The following is a 22917-nucleotide window of genomic DNA, read 5'->3' on the forward strand; positions in this document are numbered from 1 at the left end:
ATTCTTAAGTCAATGAGGAATTTTAATTTGTGCTACACATTTTAACAAATCACAAAAACAGGAACATTTAAAAATACAGATACTTCTCTATTTCCAGAATGTTTACGTATTGATGACAGCTGTTTTTACACATAGCAAAATATTTTTTCTTTTTTTCCAAAATAAGAAAAAAATACCTTCTAAATAGCTTTGTCATTTAGCAGATAGAGCAGCATACAATCATTACGCATCTTTTTTTTTTTGTTTGTTTTTTTTCTAATAATGTGCAACAACAATCACTGAAACCTTGCGCGAAAAACTGTGCCTGATTGCCAGCTAAAAATGAGGCCCGTGCATTCGGAAAAAGCTAAAGGCAGAGTGAGAATGAGAGAGTAGAAAGGGTGGGGGGGGAGAAAGTGCTGGAGAATATCTAATTAAGGCAGAGTCTGTGACAGGAATTGCCGACAGCTTGATGCCTCTGTAGAGACGGCAAAGATAGAGAGACTGCTCGCTGAGGAGAGGTAGATTGGGAGAAAGAAGGTTAATGTATTAAGGGGAAATTGAAAGCAAGCCGAGAGTAGAAAAGGTGTCAAAAGTACCAAACAGAAAGAAAGAAAAAAGACGAGAGCAGTTGAAATTTGTGGTCATGTGTTGGTCCCGCCCTTCCCCTGATAAAACTGATACAAGTCTACTGATGCAACAGAACTGTCACCATTGTAGTGTTGCAGATCATGTACTGTTAAAGAAGCGCCGTGTTAACAATCTAAAAAGGTAAAGCTGACTAAAGGTTAAAATAAAATGACAAAAAAACAAAACAATGTAGAAATATTTAAGGCTTTAAGGATTATTACAATAATGCTTTTCTGTGCTAAGACAAACAAAACTGTACGCACAGGCTGTTCCATTTCTCCTTTTACCTCTACTGAAACAAGAAAAAACAAAATTAAAACAACAATCAGTTTGTCTACATTAGGTTAGCTCCACTTCAATCAACTCCAAATAGTTGCCTCTTTTTTTTTTTTTTGCCCTTCTCTGCTGTCCAATCACCCAGATCATCTTGAATCTCAGAAGCTTCACGCTGATAAACCAAACTGAGCCGATCTGAAGCGGAAACTGCAAAGTCCTGGTTTGGGTCCTGGATTTCCTCCTATCGCTTCCTCCGAAACATTATCTTTTTATACTTTACAGAGAAGGCAAGGAGAAGAGACGTCTCACATTCTGTTCTAAGCCTTAATATTAACATCTTTCTTTTCTAAGACAGACAACCTGTTTTTTTTTCGTTTGTTTTTTTTTTCTGTAAGGATTGCCTTAAAAGAGTACAATCATATTCTTAACAGTCTCCCAAGCCCCATCAGTCTGGTCTGGGTATATGCAGCTAAGTCCTCTCTCTGTCTGTGTGAAACTACACAGTAAATCAACTCTGATCGTCACAGTTTCTTCTGTAAATGCCGGCCATTTCAAATCTCTGAACACACATTCCCTGGTTTTTAAATCAGGCAGTGACTCTAAATCAGAAGTGCAGGAGAGGTGAGTTCTTTGGCCTGAGAGCGACTGATGCATCTGATCCATCAACTAGAGGGACAGGTTGTATCTGAGATATTATCCAACATTCACATAGTAAAAAGTAGTGCTGAAGTGATTTTAATATGCATAATGCTCTCATAAGCTTTAACGTCCTTACTCGTTTGTGTCGTCAGTGAATGATGGATTACATTAAAAACTGTAAAGCTGAAAAAAGTCCTGAAAGATTTAACTTGCTTTTTTACATTCAGAATGCATTTGAAGGTTTTTCATCTACTTTTGACCAAAATATATGTTCCTCACGATTGAATTCCCTTCTGTTGAGAGAGGCTGCCTGTACATTTTTTGGCCGTGTCGGCTGCAGTCATATCAAATGAGTATAAAAGTCGAAGCAGTTAGAGGACGATAAGGAGGCTGTCCATTGGGTACCTGGTAAGAGGCCCTGGGTTTTACTTCCTAGGGTCGTGGGTTTGCGATGTCATGGCAACAATGACGGGCTGCTGGGCAGGTGTGACTTGATGCGGCGCAGATTCAGTCCCACCCTCGTCCTCCAGCTTTGGCCGCTTGGCCTGGGGCTCACCTGGCTGCTCGGCTAAAGTTTCTGCACTCGGCTGTCTGCTCACCAACACTGGAGGGGAGCTGGAGGCCTGGGCAGCCAAGATCTGGAGAGGACTACTCAGGCCTAAATAGGAAGATGAGGAGAGCTGGGTCATGATTTCTTGAAAGAGACACTGCTGTCAAGTTTTTGTCATGTCATGTCATTTTTGGTGCTTCGAGCAGCACAACCCGAGTGCCATCTAGTTCCATCAAAACAGAGAAGGCAGACAATATCTAAGACCAATATCTCAAAAACAAATACTCTAGGTGGATAACAAACACTACAGGTGAAAGGAAAAATATGTATTTTCGATTTTGGGTCATCTTTTTTAGCATTAACAATCTGTATTCATCATCGTACCTGGTTAATATGTGAGGCGGTGATGGCTGAAAAATCTTACCAGATGCATTAGCAAGGCTGGTTGCTGTGTCAACAGCAGCAGTGGTGTGTTTGCCATTCTGGGTAACAGCACGAACAGGAAGTTGATGGTAACCTGGGGCGAAGTTCCTCCCATCCCCACCCTGCACCACGCTATCTACTGTCTGGATCACTCGCTCTCTGCTCAGCTGAGCTTCTGATTAAAACAAAAAACAAACAATTAAAACATGTAAAAGCAAAACTACTAAATGTTTACGGAAGTGCACGGAGTGTATGATCAGTCCGTCAAGACTTAAAGACAAGGATTATTTTGGAGAAAATGTGGTTAGATTATGCTGGTTATGTAATTTAGTGTGTGATTCACATCCAAATTGTTTGTACTAAAAATAAATCTATAAGCCATTTAAGTTGTGGTGGCACACATACACAGGTATTTCTTAAAACGATGTGCTTTCTATGAGTTTTGGCCTTTCGTACACACCTTACTGCTCCAGTTTGCGTTTATGGTTGCCGAGTACAGACCTTTTGGAAATCATGTTCCACAATGAAGATATACAGAAACTGACATTTTTGGAAAAGATGACGCAGACACCCACGTTTATCAGTGTTTGAAGCATCATTGGCAAATGTCAACTCTGAGTGTGTGCTATGATAATGGAGTGTTTCATAATGTACATTAACAAAATTGATGTTATATTGTTTAACTGTATATTTAGCAAAGACAAACTGACTTTAATAATACAATCATGGAAAAGAGAGAAAAAAGTTTGTTAGTATGAACTGAGATTAATCTGCAGTTCAAGAAGCTCTGATCTATTATTCATAGTTTTAATACTAAGAGTCACAATTACTAAACTGACCGGTTTGCTACTGTCATTAGACAAAAACACAAGAAACGAAAAAACATGCATCCACCACACAGCCAATGAAATATGTGCGCGCAAAAAGCAAACCAACGTAGTTTGTAAAATCTTCACAGTACTGCAGAAAATGAAAAAAAACGCATGGACTGTGACCGCCATTTCTAACAGACATTCACATGGCTGTACCTCTGAGCTCACTGTTGCCTTCTCCTCCTCCAATGGAGGGGGTGCTGTACCCATTCGGTGGGTTGGATGTTAGAGGGCCACTGGTCACCACCCGCACCATGGTGAGAGACTGATTGGGGTTCTGAAGCAGGTGGATGGGCTGGCCACCACCTGGAACCAAAGCGAGGGCTTTCCCCACACCTGAGGGCAGGATTGATGGGTGATGGGGTGCAGCCATGATGACAGGCTGAGCACTGACCGGAGATCCTACGCAGAGAGAGACGCAAACAGTTTCACCTGTTTATAGTGTATGTGAAAGCCTTCGGGTGTGTGTCTTTGAGTATGTTTTGCAGGCTCACCTGGGGCGCTCTGAGAGTACCTATACTCAGGTACAGATGCCAGTTTGCTAGCCAGCTGTTCATGGTGGTCGTGGGAGATCGGAGAGCCCTCCCTGCTCAGACATTCAGGAGTCTGCAGCCCGCTGGATGGAGGAGAAAGAAGTCCCTGGTGGGTCGGGGATGCAGGGGCACTCCTGGAAAAGACGAATGAAAGGATGAGAGAGAGAACAAAGATCAGTGAATACATTAGGAGACTTCTAGTTTCATTCAGAAATCCTTCACTGCCAGTACCTTCTGCTGAATAGATTAACCTCGAAATTAGACTTACTTTGTTCTATCCAATCAAATGATAGCCAGGAGCAGAAGCAGAGAGAGGGAAGAACGGGTGAGTCAAATAAAAAGCAACAGAGCATGGATCTGAGTTTGTCTGACAGACGCCCATGCTGCTGAAGGCCACAGGTGACTTACCTAGAAGAGAGAGGTCCGAATGGCGTCCTAAAGCAAGCCACCCCTCTTTGCCGTCTTTTCCTGAAGGCTTGCTCCACCAGCTTGCTCTCAGAAGCAGAATCCACACGCCAAAAACTCCCTTTGCCGGGCTCATCCTGAGAGCGGGCCACTTTCAGAAAGTAGCGGTTGAGAGACAAGTTGTGTCTGATCGAGTTCTGGAGGGAAGTAAAAAGTATTTTATCAATGGATGCATAGAAATATTAATTTGAAAGAGAGTATCCCAGAGACAGAATTTTATGGCCTATGACCCTGAACAGGACAAACATTTCAGGACACCCTTTTGAAATAACTGACATCATCTGTTGCCATATCATACAACCATAATCATCTAATCTAAATGATACAAAGCTTACCTTCACATACTGTGTGACGGTAAAGTTTGGACTGTGATGACAAACCACAGAATGCCATTACCATCCAGTTTATGACAGAAATGCCCTACCTGCCAGCCCTTGTCTGCAGTGCGATAGTAGGGGTAGTGTTTGGTGATGTGGGCGTAGATGCCGCTGAGAGTCAGCTGTTTGTCCGGGGCAGACGAGATGGCCTGGACGATCAGCTGTGCATAGGAATAAGGTGGCTTGGACTCATCCTGGACAAACGAGACACAGGTATTAACACCCAAACATCCTAAAATACATACTGTACAAGCAGCTTCTTTGAAGGTTGAAAAAGATGTTTTTTTGGGAGGCGGATAACTTATTTTGATGTTACTGGGTGTTCACCTTGGGGCTGTCTCCGCCAGCTGACTCCCCCCTCTGCTCGCTTCCCCCACCTCTCTGCTCAGCAATGCTCCGTCTTTGCTCAGAAACAGCCTTGGCAGCATATTCAGCTGCTAACTGGAGGTCAGATGTCACGTTGCGTCCATAGCGATACCCCGATGACCCTGCCCCTCGTGGACTAGCCGGACAGGAGTTGGGAACACTTGAGAAGAGAGGAAAGAGTGTGTGTTAATGGCTTAAAGTGATGGTTTAATGCCAGCTCTCAAAGTGATACGTTGCGATTGTAAACAACATTTTTTTACCTCGACACAGCTACACAAACAGCTCAGAAAAAAGGTCTACCCCAGTCTCACTGGGGTAGACCTTTGGACAAATACAACCTCAGGCTTGTGATCATCTCATGTTCTAGGTAAGGTTAACTTATTAACAAGTGAACTGATGGTGAGTCATGATTAAACTTCAAGATTAAATAGATGTTAATTAATTTATAAATGTCATCTTAAGCCTAACACATGAAAAATGTTTTTTAGTGAGGCTACTACTGCAGCAGTATGAAGGCCTGATAATGGCACAGGAAGCCTTTTAATTTCTAATTTCTCTATTTCACATTTCTACATTTTACTAAATACTGTTTGTAATTTCTTCCATTTTTCTGTCAGTATTTTGAAATTACAAACTCTTATTCAAAATTTCAGCAAATCATAATAGGATTTAAAGAAACAATTTACTAATAAAAATCCCCATAATCCTTAAATCTGATTATCTATTTGTACTTTAATTCTGTGCAATTTCAAATAATCATACACGATTGAAATATTGTGACACTTTGAATATAATCCAAATTTAGTGAAACGGCTCAAAGACACACTCACAAGAACTAAAGTTATTAAAATGATTACAGCTCAGATCCAGTGAGTGTGTGATCAAGTGATCAATGAGCAGAAATACTGAAAAGTGTGTTAATTTTTAACCAGGTTTTATCTGGTCCTGCTGAGAGACAGAACACAGGGAAAACCCAACATGTTATATAACACACACCTGCCTCTGTTAGCAAAGTAAACACTGGTTTCTGGGAGAGTCAGTGTGCTTTGATTTGCCTTTAGCAACAGAGAGCTGCACACACACACACACACACACACACACACACACACACACACACACACACACACACACACACACACACACACACACACACACACACACACACACACACACACACACACACACACACACACGCACAGACACACACGAAGAGAGAGAATATGTTTGTATTTTTTGGCCGGGGAAACGAGGCTGCAGGCTCTGTTTTGAAAGTGGCTCTTTGTAAGCTCGGCTTTGAAAAATGAATGAAGACGAACAAAAACCTCTAATGTTGCTCGGGAACATCTTAGGTATAAAAACATAATTGTATCTGTAACTCTTCGTACTTTAACTTCATTAAAAGTTGTGTGTTTTCATGAGGGAGCAAGGGTTGTCTTTGCTTTCCTCTCACACTGTGACAACAACCATTTCACCCTCTGTACATGTGAACATGGGTCAGAAGTACAAGTGTGAACGCTGGCAGGGGCAGAAGAATGTTATTATACACACTGGATTTAAGTTGCCAAACAGGAAAAGCGACTCTTACCACCCTGCGAACAGACACTGTCAGTGTTTTGAGTGCGAGCACGTGCTTTCACACAATACACTCCTGCGGTGTGTACTGGTGAGGAAGGTGTCCGAAAAAGGCCACAGAGAAAGTGGTGGTGAGATGTATGTGCGAGCGTCTTACTCTATGTTTGTGTGTGTCCACGTGCGAGAGAACAGGAGCTGAGGGCTGAGAGGGAGCGGTAGGGGGCTCTGAAAAAAGGAAACCACGAATGGACGGAAAAACGGCCTACAGGCAAAACAATCTGCCCGATAGCCAATCACGCGCCTCGAAGCTGCAGCCATTCCATATAAGGCAGGCACATACAAGCCGACATTGGTGGGGATAAAGGATGTAGAAACCGGCACAGACCAGCAGAGGGCACGCACAGCAGCAGCACACTTCCAGCTGCACATGCCGTCTACATTTATAGAGCAGTGTTTTTTAAACATGTGCTATCACAGATCACCAGAGTGCAGCTCCCCATCTCAACAGAAACACTGCAGCAGCTGACGGGCACACCGTCAACCAGAAAGGATATCGTCGGTAAACATGAGCTGGTTGGAAAAAATACTACGAGTCAAAATTGGAGAAAAGAAATGAATCCTCCCATGTTTGTAAATACACAAAGATGACTGCAGAAACACGGTGAACATGCTCAAGACAAGGCGAAAAGATTAATAGCTCATATACTCTAGCAGACCTAAAACACTGTGTGGTTTTATAGCAATCATACAACATGAGAGGACACAACGTAGTTATGAAGTTTTGTTTGTAAAAAGGTTTTCAGCATTACTGACAACACTTTTTGACAAACAAGCAACCTTTTAGGAAAAAGCCCAAACAAGAAGACAAGAACTAAACAAAGTTTTTATAAAGCTAGTGAAAAATGTAACATACAGATTATTTAATTATGAAGATGTTGTCTTTGTATTCTTTTTATTGCTCTTAAGCTTTATCCATGTATTAGCAGTTATGTGATGTTGTCTGTTTATATTGGTATTCATTTATATTATATTACTTAGTGTGTTTTGCTTTCTGCATATTTTGTTTTCTTTATCTTCTGCTTGACTTGCTGTTAAATTGTCTCCATGCGTGTCCTGCTTTTGCTTTGTCTGTCAAAGCATTTTGTAAACTCTTATTTTAAATGTGCTATATAATTAAAAATACTATTGTAAATTCCAAGATGATGTCATCCAGGTGTTTATTTAGTCAGACGAACAGTCCAAATCATGACTTTTAAAAAAAAATCGTTTTTAATAATTAAGACGGGTAAAAAAAAAAAATCAACAAAAGTTCAAATTAAAGACACAGCAGTCAGGGTGTGTTTTGTGTTTATACTTTAAATTAAAATTAATTTGATCAATTATCTAAACAGTTGCCAAATAAATCTTAGTATATTAATTACAACCTTCACAACAATTAATACTATTTGTTTAATCTCACAACTGGAGACACAAAACATGCATTAGGCTCAGCAAGCTTAGTACTGAGCTTAAACAGTCAACACAATCAACTGAAAATGTGTTACTGCCAAATCTACACAATCTGCTTTGCATTTATATAGTGTGTGTATTAGATGCTGTGTTGGGGGTTCATGTCACTGCGTGTATCTGTGGGTCTCTCCATACCTGATGGTGCCTGTGGGCGAGGGCAGCGGCGACCCAAATGCCCTGATGTGTTCTTCATGCTGCTGCGCTGTGGGAATGCTGATTTTAAGGGGGGAAATGTGGGGCAGAAGTGGGCGAGGGGGAAGAGAGGGCTGCTCCCTCTCTCTGTGCTCCTCAGGCTCCATGAGTGACATGAACGAGATCTTGATGACCGTGCTGGGAAAACGAAACACACACCTGGAGAGGACAGGACAGCAGGAGGGAGAACAGAAGATGAGAAACAGAGACAAAAGTTGATCAGTGCCTTCTCTCCTTTACAACAGCAAAGCATTACAGCATAATGTACACCGACTGTTCTGCAACTTTTATCACATGTTCCCCCTTAGCAGATGGAGGTTACCCAGTTGTCACAGAAATGAAGATGTTTACATTTTTCTAAGACTTCTAATCTTAAAGAAGTTCACCCAAAAATGAAAATTCAGTCATTCACAGCATAACAGCGCCGCAGCATTCTCCCAAATAACTGAAGCAGATAGGGACTTGTTTTTAAAATGTTAAAATGAAAAATCAGGCATAATCCAAGTCTCTCAAAAAAGGGTATTTGCACCTTTTTTAATGCTGAAATCTTCACTGTAGCTGCTAAGATAAAGCACGCACCCTGTCGGAAGTGGAAGAACAAGCTCGAGCGTATGTATAGGATGTAAATAATGTCTTTTAAATTGAATCCAATTCTGGATCACAGGGGCTTCCTGACACTTGAATTATGCCGGACGAGCTGTATGGAGCCATTTTAAGTTTTTTCCAGTTGTTTATAAGGTTTTAAAACAAGTCCCCCTCCACTTCAGTTGTTTGCAACTCTGTTTTGCTGTGAATCTCCAGAAATATTTTGTGGACAAGAAACTTTTTTTTTTTTTTTTGGGTGAACTTATCCTCTAAATTGCTCGGGGACAACTGAAACCGTTCCAACTAAACAAACTCCATTTGATGAGTGAGATTATGTGCGACAGCTGAAACTTTGACAACAGTTACTACATGGAGCTTTGGGTGAAAACGTTTCGTAAACTTTTTGTTTCCGAGGTCAACCAATGAACTCGAAGTCTCAATGTTAAAACATGTTTTAGGTTACACACAGAGGAGTAATTAATCTACCACAAGTGCCAAAAGGATTAGAAAAGGTAAATCATATTATTAAGCAATGACATAACATAAACAATATCTTCGTCAGCACCTTTCGTGGGCAAAAAACGAGGCTGCTGTAGACTTAACACAACACCCTGCATTTCCTCCTCTTTTAGCAGGTCTGGACAGCTACCTCAATAAAAGCAAGCATCAGTTCAAGCCTAAACAAAACCCTTGAAAATAATTGTATGTGTGAGGGATTGAGTAAATGTTTTACAATGGAGTCGTAATGACTAATGTAAATAGATTTCATTTTTCCCAGCAGGTACAGGCAGCAAGGGTGTATATTCAGTGTAGTTAAGTCTTTGTGCCGGCAACCATCCTTTCCTATCTAAGAAACTGAAACCCCTAATTCTAGGGGTACTCAGTTCAGGCTCAGACCTCCAGTGGAGACGTGAAAAGAAAATATCCACACAGGACCACAAACGTGTTGTAAGCAGTTTCACACAGCTACACCAGTCTATAATAAAAATACAGAAGAAATGTTCCATCTTTTCTCTGTAATTTGTGTCCTGGAGAATTGCAGCTGCCAATCCAATACTACAACCGTGAACAGTCTGCTCGCAGCTGTCTCTGCCTAAAGCAGACCATCCTCAACAACTGAGTGTCCATCCAAGAAGAGCACTGGTGGGGGAGGAAAGAGGCAAATGTGAGGGAAGCTTCAGGGTTTCATAGCCGAGATGGAAGAAACGGTGCATACAACAACTATTGCTCATTTCTTTCATCAGTCCCAGCTGTATGCCTGAGCTGCAAAGAGAACGCCACTGTTCAAAGAACTCACATGACTTTTCAAAAAGTGTTTGCTGGAGGGCATGTGAGAAACTCTGAGACAAGTGGAAGAAGGTTCAGTGGATGCTCAACTGCCGCATTGATGGCTTGATAAGGTTGAATAAAATAAATTGGAATAACAATGTTGTGAAGAAAATCTGCTGCAGCCTGGAAGAGATCTTGACTCGGGAGAAGATGTACTTTACAGTAAGACAATTACTCCAAACACTGAAATAATCCTACACAGAATTAACTTTAAATCAACAACGTCAATGGCCGAAGCAGCCGAGTCCAATCTGAAATTTGAGGCAGGACTAGTGCTGCAAAGAAAACTGAATAATTAGACGTCTCCAGATGAATCAGGATGATTCACATTAAACCAGTAATTTTAGTCAACGGTGCCTCTACTGAAGACAGACTTGAAGAGGGTGTTGTTCATTGTGCAGTACTTGTAGTCAGCTGTAGAGATGTGTTGAAATTGAAGTGTCTTTCTAATAAGCAGAAGAGCCTGTACTATATATATATATATATCTGGTGGCTTGGTGGCAGACATATCGGTGGCGTGTATGTTGTCTGACATGTGCCAACATAAAAACTTTTTCACATAATGCAGAATAAGATGCTTGGGTAATTTACAATTTAATGTTTCCTTCTAACTGATCTCATTTTAGACAATTAAGTTTGTTTAACTGTTAAAAAAAACCTGCCTCTATTACATAGCTGTAATGATCACATTATAGCGATCACTGCAAAAAATGATTATATCTCAGCTCATGTATCAATTGCAGAATTGTTTTACTCCATAATATCAATATCAGCATCAGCCCCAACCAACAGGGAATCGATTATTATCTTGATTGATAGATTAATCTTCTAGTCTATATCTAAATGTCAAAGAATCGTGAAAAATGGTCAGCACAATTTTTTCCAGAGCCCAAAATGACATGTTCAAGGTGCTTCTACTGTCCAACCAACAGCCCCAAAACCTGAGGACACTTCATTCACTATCATAAACAACAATCCACACACTCAAGAAACTGAAACCAGCAAATGTTTGACATTTCTGCTCGAACAATGACAAGCAATGCGATTATCAGAAAAGGTGGCCGTAAAAATCTAACGTGATTCATTGCTGTAAAATGTATAATTACAGTAAATGTACCAGAAGTGACTAATTAACTGCCCCCTCTTCCACATCTGAAGAGTTTCCAGATATAACTCAGCACAGTTTTTTCCCAGTTAACTGTGTAATCCTGCTGCAGGCCCCCCGGGGGGCCAGAGCAGCGCATGTGAACACGGCTGTGTTGGTTATGGCCTTGCTTTGTAAAGTCTTGTGTTTACTCCATGTGCTCCTGCAATGAGGATGTCATTTCAGCCTGCACTTCCTGTCCAACTCTCGACACACCCCCAAACAGTCCTGACACCCAATCAGAGAAGAACAAGAGCACAAATCTCCCCCAACCTCCTCCTCCTGCTCCTGCTCCACCCTGTGATTGACACACACACACACACACACACACACACAAAGTCAAAGCTTTTAGTTTAAGACGATTGCTTTTGTATTAAAAGAACCAGTTAAGTCAGAATATTTAACCTTGGCAGTGGTGCGACACAGGTGAAACTAACCCCACAGTTAAAACGCCATGTGGTTTCCCTCAACACAATAAAAGCATTTCACGATTTAATATAAACCAAGCACACCTCTTCCCCACAAAACCCGTGAGCTGAGCTGTCAGGGGTGCGTTTGTTTACACTGATGTTTACGTGACGGCGACACGTTGGCTAACGAGCTAACATAATCGCCCTGAAAACTGTTGAGACAGGAACTTTTACCAGCGGCCAAAAGACTTTCATTTGTAAAAAAAAAAACAAAAAAACATATGTTTGATAGTCTGATATTTAAGAAAGCCAGTTCTACCACATTATAACAACACGCCTCTGTGTGAAATATCAGCCAACAGCACCTCTTTTGGAAACATTTGCTAGCTAGCTCGTGCCGTGGCTTGTCTGTAGGCCGAATGAAGCTAAGTTTGCTAACGGCTAAAACTAGCTAGGACCATTCAGTGATTGAAGCGGGGGGTGAAGGCGCTTTGGAGGGGGTCCCCTCGGGTCTCCAGACAAACGAATAACAATTTTAATAGCACAGTCAGAAGGGAGACAAATTCGCCTATTATGTGATAGCTTCCCTGTCCAAGCCAAGGTTACAGCACACTTATCCGGAGCTTTGCCCGATCGCCAGACCGAATCAAACCGCTCTGATTATGGGTGTCATGACAAACTTTGTTTCCCCGTCAGAATCTGTCTCCCCGTTTGAACATGGATGTCGTGTACCTACAAATTTTCCTCCCTGTCGCAATGTTTGGAAAGCTACTAGCTACATCCACCAACACTATTAAGAGTTGTTAGTTATGTGTTCACACAAACAATGTGGTAGATGTTTTACAGTTTGATTGCACCCCTAGAGGTCCAATAAGGAGGGGGTAAAGTTTAAGGGGATACAAAATAAATCGTGACAGCGGCTCCAATGGTGGTGATCCGTCAGCAGGTCGAGGCATAAAATGGACATTAAAGTTTGGGTAGAACTGCCACAGTCAGCTGCCGTGTTACTGTCGGTAGCGGCTATGCTAACGGACTGCACTCACTCTCTGGGTAGCGGCAGCGGCGGCGCCCCTCTCCGCTGGAACACCCCGTCAACGAACACACCATTCTTGCCCAAGCACCGGAGGGAGAAGCCGTTCGCGTCGTCGTAGGTGACCTGCAGGTGTCGCCGCGAAATGAAGCTCGAGTGACCCATGTTGATATCCACGGAGCCGTGAGACGAGTTCCGGCCTATGGTGACCGTCCTCTGGCGCATGACAAACTCAAAGTCCCGGCCCTCGAGTCTGGCCAGGGCCTGCGGAGGAGGACAAGCGAGGCGCACGGGTAGAATCCCGGCGTCGCTGCGGGCTTCCATCATCGGAGGACCCAAGAGGGCGAGCGATTGCGGGTGATAGGCGTGCGAGGTCACCGCGACGCGCACGGGACTGCATGGTGCCGACTGTAAAGCAAGCAGGGCTCGAGCTCCGGTGTCGTCCCGGTAGTCTGCCATCTTCTTTCGGAGGGTCAACACACGCACACGCACACACACACTTTACTTCTTGCACACACAGAGTTGCAACGTGAGAGTTTTCGGCCAGGGCACTTGTTCGCTCCGTGGCTGTCGGAACAACATGGAGTCCGGGTCGGCGCAAGAGCCGGACCGGAGTCTCCACGGGAACGGGACGGGTGGTGCGTTCAGGGCCTCCTCGTTAACTGCTGCACGTTATATCCAGTCAGCAAAATCACTCTCAGTCAAAACACAGCCCATTTTCTTGGTCCCAACTGCACAGTTTTTTTTTTTTTTAATGGCTGGACATATATTTAGTTTGTTGAAAAATAAAATCAGCAACAAAAGTAATGAATTGTCTTTTAATAACGTAAATAAAAGTAGGCTACATTAGAGAAAGTTTGCTGAATGGTGGATAAAGCACATTATTTTGCAAGTCGAAAAAATCCATGTCGTGCAATCAAATCTGTGGTATTAATAATATAGACCGCAGACATAGAAACATGCCATACAGGGATGATAACAAATAAAAATTGTCCACAACATTATTGCCTTTATTTCTGCAAGTTGTCTTCCCTGAACGCCACATCTGGGCACCTCGGTCGATACGCTACAGTTCATGTCGTCACACCAGGAAACTGGAGGTTGACTTCAGTAGTATCTCGAGATTTGTGATCTGCTGTGTTAACACCACGGATGTATGGCAGTACTCGGAGCCGATCATTTATTTGGCTTTCACTTTCATGTCTGTCCTGGCTGATAAGTGTAAATCAGTGCACATGGTTCTGTGAATTAAAACTTAAATCACACAAGTTACAGCCACTGGAAATATATCCATAGGGATTAAACTTCATTATGTTCTTCTTTAAACTACAGTTTGAGCGAGATGGATTAAAAAAAATGTTGCATTTAATGGACGTGTTTGGTGTAATGTGAAAGATTTTTTTTAGCATATCTCAATCTCAATCCCAGCACGAGAACATGTGGTGTCTGTAGTGTAGCTGGTTTGCCCACCTCAGATTTTTTTTCTTTCCTTTTTTTATCTCTACCCTCTGTTTATAAACATGGAAAGAACAAGACGGTTGAAAAAGCTGGAGAAGTGGATCCATGAAGGAGCAGGAGCGCATGGGCAATAACTGATCAGAACAGATGGTCCACAAGAGTGCGCTGCTGTGATATGAAACACTTCAAAGTATTCAAAGTCATTATAAGTCATTACAACACAGAAGGTCACTTAATACACTGTTAAAAAGAAAGTATTGGTATGAAATAGAACCCTGTATTCAAGTATGTACTGTACAAATTTGCGGTATTTGTACTTAACTTGAGTTTTTTTTATACATCTTATGTATATTGGATATTGTCTTTTTTTATTCCACAACAATTATTTGACATTTTAGTAACTAGTTACCTTACAAATTAAGATTTTTTTTTTGCTCACAAACCATACAAAGAGCTCATAAAATATTGCTTTGTTATGAATTAAACTACCAGTTTATACAAGGAGAATGAATGAATGAATGAATGAATGCCTTTTTTTTTTCTAACCAAAAATTAAAACAACATAATAAAAAACAAACAGACAAAAGTAACAGTGTCCGGAAAGGAGTAGGTAGAAGTAAAACATATACATCCCTACCCCTTTCTCACTTTTCTTCTTTTAACTCGTATATTATTTCAACAAATTCTCACATTTATTTACAACTAATATACAAATAACTATGCCCAGTTTATTTGCCACCGAGTTAAATAAATAAATAAATAAATAACAATTCTAGTTTAATTACAATCCAAATATCCACCCAGTGTTACAAAATAAATAGGAACACCCCTAATACAACCTTTCCTTTTCCATATACCTGCCAAAAATATCTTTTTTGTATATATATATATATTTAATTATATTTGTAGTTTGTTAGTTGAAATGAATGGTCAATTAATCAATAAGGAGGTTTGGACATTTGGTTGAACAAAACAAACATGTCGAAGTTGTCCCTGTGGGCTCCGGGTACTTTCTTACTATTTTCAGAATTTTTACAAAGCAACCAATCAATTGATTAATGGATATTAATTATATGTATGGATATATTAATGGAAAATAATCATCAGATTAATAGTTGCATTCTTTGCTCCACTGCAACCGACTACAACAGTACAATCCTGCTGTTATATTAACGCATGAGTAATAATGATCTAATGATATAATAAAATAGAGTATAAAAGTCACAGGGGACATTTTTCTGTTTGACATCTTTTATTTTTAATACTTTTACTACATTTTACTGATTAGACTTGCATACTTTTACTTACATAAGATTTAACTGCAGAACTTTTACACAGACTATGTGGCAGTATTTGAATACGATCTGAATACATCCTTTACCACTGACGTTTTTATTTCAGTCCCATATTTTCCACAGGGTGGTAAGAAAAACATGAACACCTGCAAAATTTAATGAAAGCCCAGGGTACAAATATCAGGACTTCTTTTGGTAAATCTTTAATGAACTGAGAAGTGTTGATTTAACAGTAAAGTGTTGAGATGATAACGAGTGGTGCTGTGTGGCATTAAAGTGTATTGTGCAATGGTTTTTGTTACTTTGTGTCTCTGTCTCTGCTTAAATCAGTTGTAGCTTCTTCAAGTAGCATGTAGCTATCACATTAATCAATTCACAAATAAGCATGATTGTGTATGAGAAAAATCCAAACTATCCTTTATTGTTACCACACGCTTTATAAATGATCAGACTGTCTTGCAGTGTAGCGTGAATATTGATTAAAAAGCTTTACAGGAACAAAAAAGAGAAGTAACTTGACAGACGAACACACAACCGTAATACTACCACGAACAAAATAATGAGAAACATACATTGTGTTCATTCACAATAGCTCTACAACATAGTTAAAATGATTATCCTTCATCTTATTGTTTTTTTAGCATGAGGGTTCAGACCGTGGCACCAGCTTCAGTTTGATTGGTCGCTTTGGCATTAACAGGCCCTGGATGTCCATCTCAAGGGGCACCTGGCAGGAAGGTGAAGAGGAAAGAAATGTAAGCAAAGTCAACAATTCATGAAGCTCTGCCTTGCTTTTTCAAATCTGCAAACAACCGGCCGTATCACAGAGGTCACATAAACATCATGCAAAGAGCATTGAGCTTATTGAATGTGGTATTTAGCTAGTACAGCATCACTTTTGTCCTTATTCAACTGAGATAGTGGATTTTGATCTTTGAACAAATAGATCTTTATAAAAATCAATGACTGGCTACCTCTGGCATTATATAATCCTTGGTATCACTATCAAACTGGCAATGAATAACATTTGGACAGTATCATAAAGCAATTAACAGGCTGTGTAAAGATCAACATCTGTGGTCTCACCTCAGTCTCCTTACACCTAGCGAAGCTGTACCTCTGGAGGATCTCCACCAATGCAAGTTTCATCATCACCAGAGCAAATCGCATCCCGATGCAGTTCCTTGGACCTGCCCCGAAAGGCATGTATGTGTATGGATCAAAAGTTTCCTTGTTCTCCTTGCTGAATCTGAAGGTGCACACACACACAAAATAATGTATTGATAACCTGATGAGCTCAGGCCTTTTCCGCTGCTGTTTTGGTAAATTAAATCCTTTCGATACCTCTCCGGTTTGAACGCCTCCGGATCGGGCCACAGATCTGGGTGTCGGTGCAGGGGCCATGTGGGTACCATGACAACCATACCCTTCGGAATCACAAGCCCATTTATCTCCACAGTCGCCTTGGCCACACGCTCCAGACGTGCAGCAATGGGGTACAATCGCAGAGACTCGTTGATGACGCAGTCTAGATACTCCATCTGCATCAAAGCCTGGTACTCAACTGGAGCCTAGCCAAACACATAAACAGACACATTCATGATTGCTGTGAAGTCTTGCTCATGCGATTCAGCAGAAGACCACCACTCTGTCATACTAGGTCAAGTTAACAACTACAACAAGCGCTAAAGGGATACAGATGGAGGTAAAAAGAGAAGAGAGCACTGCTGCTGTTACTGGTATACCATTTAAAACACTGAAATGAGCAAAATAAACCAAATATGAATATGAATCCTGAATCTTCCTCAAACCATGCTCACTACACTCTCAGTGTACCTTGTTAGGGAAGGTGGCGTCGACCTCCTCCTGCAGCCGTTTCATGATATGAGGGTTTAAAGCCAGATTGTAAGCCATGAAACTGAGAGAGCTGCTGGTTGTTTCATAGCCAGCAAATATGAAAATCATTGCTTGAGAGAGGATCTCGTGATCGCTTAAACCTGGGGAGATAGCAAAGAGATGTGATTTAGAATAGCTTTAAGTTGTGTAAATAGAAACTCTATGTATATGTGTATGTTTATGTGTCACCTTTATCCTGCTCTCCTCCACTGGGGTCCTTTTTGTTCTGGGAGTCAATCATCAACTGAAGGAAATCCACTCGACTCTATAAGTAGACATATGTATATATATATGAATAGCTTTGACTATATTTCTGATTGTGCTGAGACACAAACACAAACACACAGACAGAATTACCTTTTGTTTGCTGGTCTCTCGATTGGACTTGATCTTCTGCAGTGCAGCGTAAAAGAAGTCTGTGACAGACTTGGGGAATAAAGAAAACTCCATCTTTTCAAGAATAGGAGCCATGAAGGGGAAGAAAGCTGGAACAAAGCAGAAAGCAACACATTTATCAAGGAAAAACACGGCCTGTATCAACTGTAAACATTCACAGTACAGCTATCTACTATGGATATTTTTGATTCAGCTGCCAGGTGAAGGACACAAGCACAAACAGCTGCATTTAACAGAAATAAAATGAATTACGTACAAATAATGATGAGGAGAGGGTCGAAAAGGTCAAACTTCAGCATCTTCTTGATGTTAGCGACAAAGGGGTCTGAGGGGTTGTTGAGTGAGTCTATGTCCACGCTGAAGGCTGTGCTGGTTACAATATCCATACTGTAGGGACCAAAGAACCTACAGAGCACACAAACACGGCAGAGATGTCCTGTCAGGCTTACAAAGAGTTATCTTTAAATGAATGAATTATATTGGAGTTCAGTTTTCTTACTCCTTCAGCTCTAAGGGCTCATCCTTGTCCACCTTCTTTTTCATGCTGGTGAGCAGGTTAGCAGAGTGGCGCTTCATTATCCCAAACATCTGAGACACAGGCAGGGACAGACGGACAGAAAAACACATTGTTAAACCCAGGCTAACTGTAACAGACTGCTGCTGTTTCTGTTTGTCTTCTAGATTAGTGGTTCCTAACCCAGGATAGGTGATGGTCACAAGATGATAAAAGGGATAAAGAAAGAAAAGAAACATTTCTCAATACATAGTTATGTTTCTTTTCTTGAGGAAGTACTGCTCAAGAGAGAATGGGGCGCCGATTGTAAGGTTGCGCATGCTAAAATAAACAGCAACTTTTCCACACATTTAGCACCAAACCCCATTAAAAAAACGTATGTGATTTTTTTTAATATTGCTTTTGACCAGATTTACAGCAATATTTGTGAACTTTGTGATATTTACTTCTCTTGTAAAAATATAATGTCAATGTTAAATCTAAATGTTAAATATTAAATCTAAATGTTAAATCTAAATATAAATGTTAAATATAAATATAAATGTTAAATTTAAATATAAATTTTAAATGTTAAATCTAAATGTTAAATCTAAATCTAAGTGTTAAATCTAAATGTTAAATCTAAATGTTAAATCTAAATATAAATATAAATGTTCAATATAAATCTAAATGTTAAATCTAAATGTTAAATCTAAATACTAAATGTTAAATCTAAATGTCAGGGGTGAAACTAAATATTTAGCTAATATGCAAATTCAAACTGCCTGTCACCGGAAGTACCAAAATAAAAGCTACCGAGTGCTGTAGTGGCTCTACTGTGGTGTATGCTGCGGCGACTCTGTGAAAAGGGCTACTGTCGCTGTCGTTGCGGATGCATTGCTGAACCTCTGTATTGCTGCCAAAACGGCCCTACTAATGTTTCCAGCTAAGTCGCTGGACATGGTGGCAGGCAACATGAGAGCACGGTGAGGAGACGTGACTAACAGTGCAGCGCAATCGCTCGCCTGACTACCCGATAGCGCTTTTTCGCGACAATGAGCTTTTATTTTTGTACCTTCGGCGACAGGCAGTGTGAATTTGCATATTAGCTAAATGTTTAGTTTCATCGTGACATTTAGATTAACATTTAGATTTAGATTTAGATTTAACATTTAGACTTAACATTTAGATTTAACATTTGGCATTTATATTTATATTTAACATTTAAATTTAACATTTAACATTTATATTTAAATGTAACATTTAGATTTAGATTTAACATTTAAATGTAACATTTATATTTATATTTAACATTTATATTTATATTTAACATTTAACATTTATATTTAAATGTAACATTTAGATTTAGATTTAACATTTAGATTTAGATTTAACATTTAACATTTAGATTATAATGTAACATTTAGATTTAGATTTAACATTTAGATTTAATATTTAACATTTGGATTTAGATTTTGTGGGTTAGGGTTATGATATACTATTATATTTTTACAAGAGAAGTAAATATCACAAAGTTCACAAAATTGCTGTAAATCTGGTCAAAAGTAACATTTTAAAATTACCGTGTTTTTTAAACGTGTTTTTTTGCTAAATGTGTGGAAAAGTTGCTGTTTATTTTAGCATGCGCAACTTTACAATCAGCATCCCATAAGAGAGAATCTAGTCAAGTCACAACCGCAGGAGAGCGCCTACCTCCTTCAGTCTTCCTGAGGTGAAGGAGGGAGAGAGGACACTGCGGATCCTCCTCCACTGGTCATCCTCAGCAATGGACACGGCATCATACATTTCACCGTTCAGACGGAAGTTCTGTGATAGAGTAAGAAAACACCTGCCGATGATGAGGGGACCTCAACTAAAATGCAGCAACCATAATAAGTGATTGATATAATATAAGAAGTGAATGTGCATACTCTGCGATTGGTGAAGAGAGAGTAACACTCCTTTATCAGGACAGTCTTTATCATGGCAGGATCTGTGATACACAGCACCGGCTGACGGCCATCAAAAATGCTAAAAATGAAAACAATAGAAAAGAATATCTATAGAAAAATAATAAAACACCAGGTGAGACATTAGTGCAGTTAAATAGAAAGCTAGCCTTGTGAAGCTGCTGTACAACACTATAAATAGAGATACTTTATGCCAACAGACAAGCAGCTCTAAGGACAACAATCAGATATACATTACTCACACACACACGCACACACACATACTGTACAACTTGTAGACTTACCCCCATGTTTTCCCATATTTCTTGAAACAAGCTTCGTCAAAGGCGATGAATCCCTAGGTACAAGAATAGTGAAATACAGATTATGAATTGAACACCCCTCTTCAATTCACTTAAATATTTAAGTGAACTGAAATATTTAAATGTGCAAATTATAAACAGTATCACAATATTATTTTAAGGCCATATCACCCAGCCCTAAATAACAATGTTCATTCTGAAGGATTTATCAACTAGAACTGGAGTTGGTAAAAACAGTTGAGTCAATCAATCAATCACAAATGTCCTCACTTCAAAGCTGATAATATTTAATTATATGACCAAAACATTTTTTAACACTTACAGATCATACTAAATGTTTTGAGATTACCTTTATTAGCCAATATTTGTAAAATGGGAACTTTCAGGGTCAAAATGTAGTAACACAAGACTCAAAAAATGCTCTCAGTTGCTCCTTTCCAAGTTTAATCCTGGGAAATTCACACTGGAAACTATTTTCTGGCAAACAGTCCTTAACAATTCTAAGTGCTATATTGTAGGCAACTGGACTTGTTTCATGAAGACGTTTCACCTCTCATCCAAAAGGCTTCTTCAGTTCTGCCTCTCCAGCCTCTTGGATGAGAGGTGAAACGTCTTCAAGAAACAAGTCCTGTTGCCAACCATACAACACTTAGAATAACCATGACCTGGATGATTGAGAACCTTCATCAGTCCTTAGCAATGTTACTGGATTATCTGGAGTAAACAAAAGTCATTTCTCACAACAGCCTCCATTTACAACTTACTTAAGCTAAGGGGGAGACTGTTGAAACAGTGCCTAAAAGCTGTAAGATGCATCTGCAATAGTAAGAGGTATGTACACTGTACAAACCCCAGTGAGAGATTTTTCTCATACTGTACATACACCACAGTATAGTGTCTATTTTGTCAGCAAGCATAGTTTACATAGCAACAGAAAAGACAATAGTTTCCATGTTTAAATCTAAGTGTTATACTTGTTGCATTTTTTGAAAGCACAATAAAAATAGACTTTTTAAAAAAAGAAAGAAAAGACTTTCACTTAATATTATCTTTACTACCAAGAAAGATTGATTCAAAGCTAAACACGAAACCTTTACACATACGCCAGAAACAGTAATGTAACTATGACAGACTTTTATAGATACTGACTAAAAATATTTAATGCTAACTCTTTATCAGGTGTTCAATCGCACCACTATTTACCTTGCTGAGCCTGTACATATTGGTAAAAATATGACATGTTGAATCTGAAAAGTTATATTTACCAACCTTTCTATATGCCAGCATAGTGCCGAAAAAAGGGACTGGTTTGGGACCAGGGATTCCCATTTTCTTAAATGTTCCATATGGCCAGTAGGCGTACCTGTGCAAAACAAACAAAAAACAGAGTTAGAAGAGATTTCTTTTATCATACAAACTGGCAAACACATATACAATGCAATACAAATACCTGGGACACATATTCTCAAACACTTACACAAATAACAGTGTGACGAGAGCAACCAGGAGGGTCCACGTCTCAGCGGAGAAATAGAAGAGGTAGCCCATCTTTGCAGGTTTTCTCTCTTCTATCAAAGGCAGCTCAAGTTCCACTAATGCCCCAAATCACAACCAGCGTCTTTTATTTACCGACCTGAGCAGGGCAAGTGTGTGAGAGTTGAACCAATGGCAGCAGTGGCACGTAAGGTGAATCATTGACAGCAGCATTCATAATCATCATGTTTTATAAGCCCTGTCATCTGCAGTGTTGCAATTTTGTAACCTAGATTATTATATTGCTTGTGTTATGAAAAAAACACACAAAGTTCATGAGAAATCTTTCAGTAATAGTTAAAATGTATTTATAGATTATATTTTTCTTTAAGTATCTTTTATTTGTAATTAAAATGTTCCATGAACACAGTCAAAACACAACAATGTAGATGTGTGTAGAGATATGTACTTAGGTGTATGGATGTCAAATTGTTTTATATAGACACATTTATTCTCATTCTGTGATCACTCAAAGACATGTCCAGACCTAATCTATACCCGGACACGTGGGTTGCAGAGACTGCACTTTAGTTTTTTTTCCCATTCAAGTTAGTGTGTGCTCAGTACTTTCCCTCTTTCTGTGTTGCTGCAGGTGAAGAGGAAAGGAATGTATGACTGAAATCAAAAATAAGAGAAATAAATATAAATAAAATATAAATATGCTACTAAAGGCACCAAAAATAATATTAATTA

The 22917-nt window shown here is 39.8% G+C and overlaps 2 protein-coding genes across 3 annotated transcripts; both read right to left on the reverse strand.

The window, feature by feature from the left end:
• Position 1: 1 nt before the first annotated feature.
• On the reverse strand, positions 2-13502 carry foxk1 (forkhead box K1). Of its 2 annotated transcripts, XM_084373394.1 has the most exons (10): positions 12895-13502; positions 8327-8542; positions 5072-5270; positions 4792-4938; positions 4311-4504; positions 3864-4036; positions 3526-3771; positions 2499-2672; positions 1930-2182; positions 2-1159 (listed from the first exon to the last, which is right to left on the reverse strand). In XM_084373394.1, the coding sequence occupies exons 1-9, from the start codon at positions 13338-13340 to the stop codon at positions 1950-1952; spliced, it is 2028 nt and encodes a 675-aa protein (XP_084229520.1). In that variant the 5' UTR covers positions 13341-13502; the 3' UTR covers positions 2-1159; positions 1930-1949. The 2 variants fall into 2 exon arrangements, with proteins under 2 accessions (XP_084229520.1, XP_084229519.1); XM_084373393.1 differs by having other exon boundaries at positions 2-2182.
• A 2356-nt stretch (positions 13503-15858) lies between these two features.
• LOC311251606 (cytochrome P450 3A40-like) lies at positions 15859-22239 on the reverse strand (the record flags this gene model as incomplete). The annotated part of the gene is made up of 13 exons (XM_084344100.1): positions 15859-16361; positions 16721-16883; positions 16979-17205; positions 17471-17631; positions 17720-17795; positions 17888-18015; positions 18183-18331; positions 18426-18514; positions 20133-20246; positions 20351-20450; positions 20674-20726; positions 21961-22054; positions 22169-22239. The coding sequence occupies 13 exons, from the start codon at positions 22237-22239 to the stop codon at positions 16272-16274; spliced, it is 1515 nt and encodes a 504-aa protein (XP_084200226.1). The 3' UTR covers positions 15859-16271.
• Between the last annotated feature and the right edge of the window lie 678 nt (positions 22240-22917).

Source organism: Pagrus pagrus (assembly GCF_965226575.1).
Source record: "Pagrus pagrus genome assembly, chromosome: 2".
NCBI classification, from domain to species: Eukaryota; Metazoa; Chordata; class Actinopteri; order Spariformes; family Sparidae; genus Pagrus; species Pagrus pagrus.

Bases quoted from the DNA above. Each gene is read 5' to 3' on its own strand.
- foxk1 (XM_084373394.1), bottom strand. From the start codon at position 13,340: ATGGCAGACTACCGGGACGACACCGGAGCTCGAGCCCTGCTTGCTTTA. The intron at 4,505-4,791 runs GTAGGGCATTTC...ACTTCCCTCCAG, and splicing joins CTGCAGACAAGGGCTGGCAG to AACTCGATCAGACACAACTT. The intron at 2,673-3,525 runs GTACAGCCATGT...TGTTTTAATCAG, and splicing joins AGGCAACAGTGAGCTCAGAG to AAGCTCAGCTGAGCAGAGAG.